The following is a 1,743-nucleotide window of genomic DNA, read 5'->3' as shown; positions in this document are numbered from 1 at the left end:
CACACACACACACACACACACACACACACACACACAGATACTGTGAGTACCGTTTGTCAAACACCAAAACTTCAGATGTAAATCAATGCGGTAAAATAAACACAAATTAGTTTGGAAGATTTTTTAGTCAAATATTCTGTGCACAAGTGCCTCAGGTGTATAAACAATCACTACACGAGCTGGGGGCGGAGTTTGTCTCCTGTTTGAGCCGTGTGATTGGTCAGCAGCTCACCGATGCTGGAGTTCCTGCTGCTGCGAGGCTTAGCGCAGGTAACACCACTGAAGAAGATCTTCAGCTGAGAGTACAGCAGAGTCACGTCTTTACCTCTGAAGATCTGACACACACACACACACACACACACACACACACAGGACAATGAGGGGTTAATACAGTGTCCACGGCCCACAATGCAACACTGCATTAAATTTTTGGACCTGCCTTGGCCACAAACGTCCCTCCTGGTTTGAGGACATGTGTCGTGATGTTCAAAGCCTGAGGGACAGACAGGTGTCAGTATGACATCACAGATGGACAGGTGATCATAAACACGCGTCCGTACTCACAGCCAATAGGAGCTGAGCCTGGATGTACTCGTCCACGTCATGGAGCCCGGTTACTATGGAAACAGAACAGAAGATAACGTCAAACCACTTAATTAAAAACATTTAAGAAAGAGTAAGGGCAGACAGGAAGTGAGTGTCTCACCGTCTGGAGCTCCATCACAAACCACCAGGTCGGCCGGCTGACCCTCGAAGTGGCGGATGATCTCCTGAGCTGTCGACACCTGAGAGGAAGAAGACACAGGTCATGTGATGCACGGCTGAGGACAGTGTCCTCCTCTGGCTGGTGAGTGAAAAGGGACGATCAGAGTCACTGGTTCACTGTTTGCGTCCTCACTTTGGTAATGTCTCCTTGGATCTGAGTGACTCCTGGTAGAGGAGCCATGGCCTGCAGGTCCACCGCCACGATCTTCACCTCCTCACCCCCCTCAGCCTTCTCACCTTTCTCCTCCTGCCCTCTGAGTGGAAAAACAAAACAGTGAAATAGTTAAATCCACTAAATTCCATGCCATGTGATTATATATATTCATTTCTTTAATAAAGAAGCAACAAAATAAATAAAACCTGAGTTTGCGACTGAGGACTTGACTCCAGCTGCCTGGAGCTGCACACAGATCAACTGCTCTGTTCACACCTGAGGACGAGAAACCAATGATAAATACATTTTTTACTAATAAGACATTTAATAAAAGAGGGAAAAGGGGTACAGGCAGAAGCAAACTCAGTTATGCCCTCCTCGGGTGGCTCTGCTGCAGGTGGGACCCTGTTAGGTGAATTACTGGGTCTCACCTGTAAACAGGTTGAATTCCTGGTCGAGCTGCAGCAGCTTGAAAGCGCTCCTCGCTCTCCAGCCCTCCTCTTTGGCCAGTCGGTAGTAAATGTCCCGTTTGTCTTTAGAGGAGCGACCCATCCTGACCTCTGACCCCTCTGATGGCACAGAACCTGTAAGACACCAGCCACATTTATACTTTTGTAATAAACATCTATCCTGGATTAGTATTTTTTATATATTCACTCTTTTTTATTCCTTATAATGTAAATTGTTATTTCTTAGTATTGGTCCAAAAATTGGTTACAAAAGAAAATATCACCTGGGCCCTCTGCTTACAACCGTGACACTCAATTTACCGCATGCAGCCCAAATCTGCCCCCCCAAAACAATTTCTAATTCACAAAAAAAAA

General features: G+C 46.2%; 1 protein-coding gene across 1 annotated transcript; it reads right to left on the bottom strand.

Moving 5' to 3' along the window:
- Window positions 1-134: 134 nt before the first annotated feature.
- On the bottom strand, window positions 135-1,501 carry LOC121937595 (putative tRNA (cytidine(32)/guanosine(34)-2'-O)-methyltransferase). The gene is made up of 7 exons (XM_042480927.1): window positions 1,351-1,501; window positions 1,126-1,195; window positions 899-1,019; window positions 707-785; window positions 565-617; window positions 440-493; window positions 135-335 (listed from the first exon to the last, which is right to left on the bottom strand). The coding sequence occupies exons 1-7, from the start codon at window positions 1,469-1,471 to the stop codon at window positions 171-173; spliced, it is 663 nt and encodes a 220-aa protein (XP_042336861.1). The 5' UTR covers window positions 1,472-1,501; the 3' UTR covers window positions 135-170.
- Window positions 1,502-1,743: the final 242 nt, after the last annotated feature.

This window comes from Plectropomus leopardus, unplaced genomic scaffold, assembly GCF_008729295.1.
Source record: "Plectropomus leopardus isolate mb unplaced genomic scaffold, YSFRI_Pleo_2.0 unplaced_scaffold26778, whole genome shotgun sequence".
In the NCBI taxonomy this organism is placed as follows: domain Eukaryota; kingdom Metazoa; phylum Chordata; class Actinopteri; order Perciformes; family Serranidae; genus Plectropomus; species Plectropomus leopardus.
The sequence above is the reverse complement of the archived record's forward strand: the minus strand, read 5'-3'. Positions and strand labels throughout refer to the sequence as shown.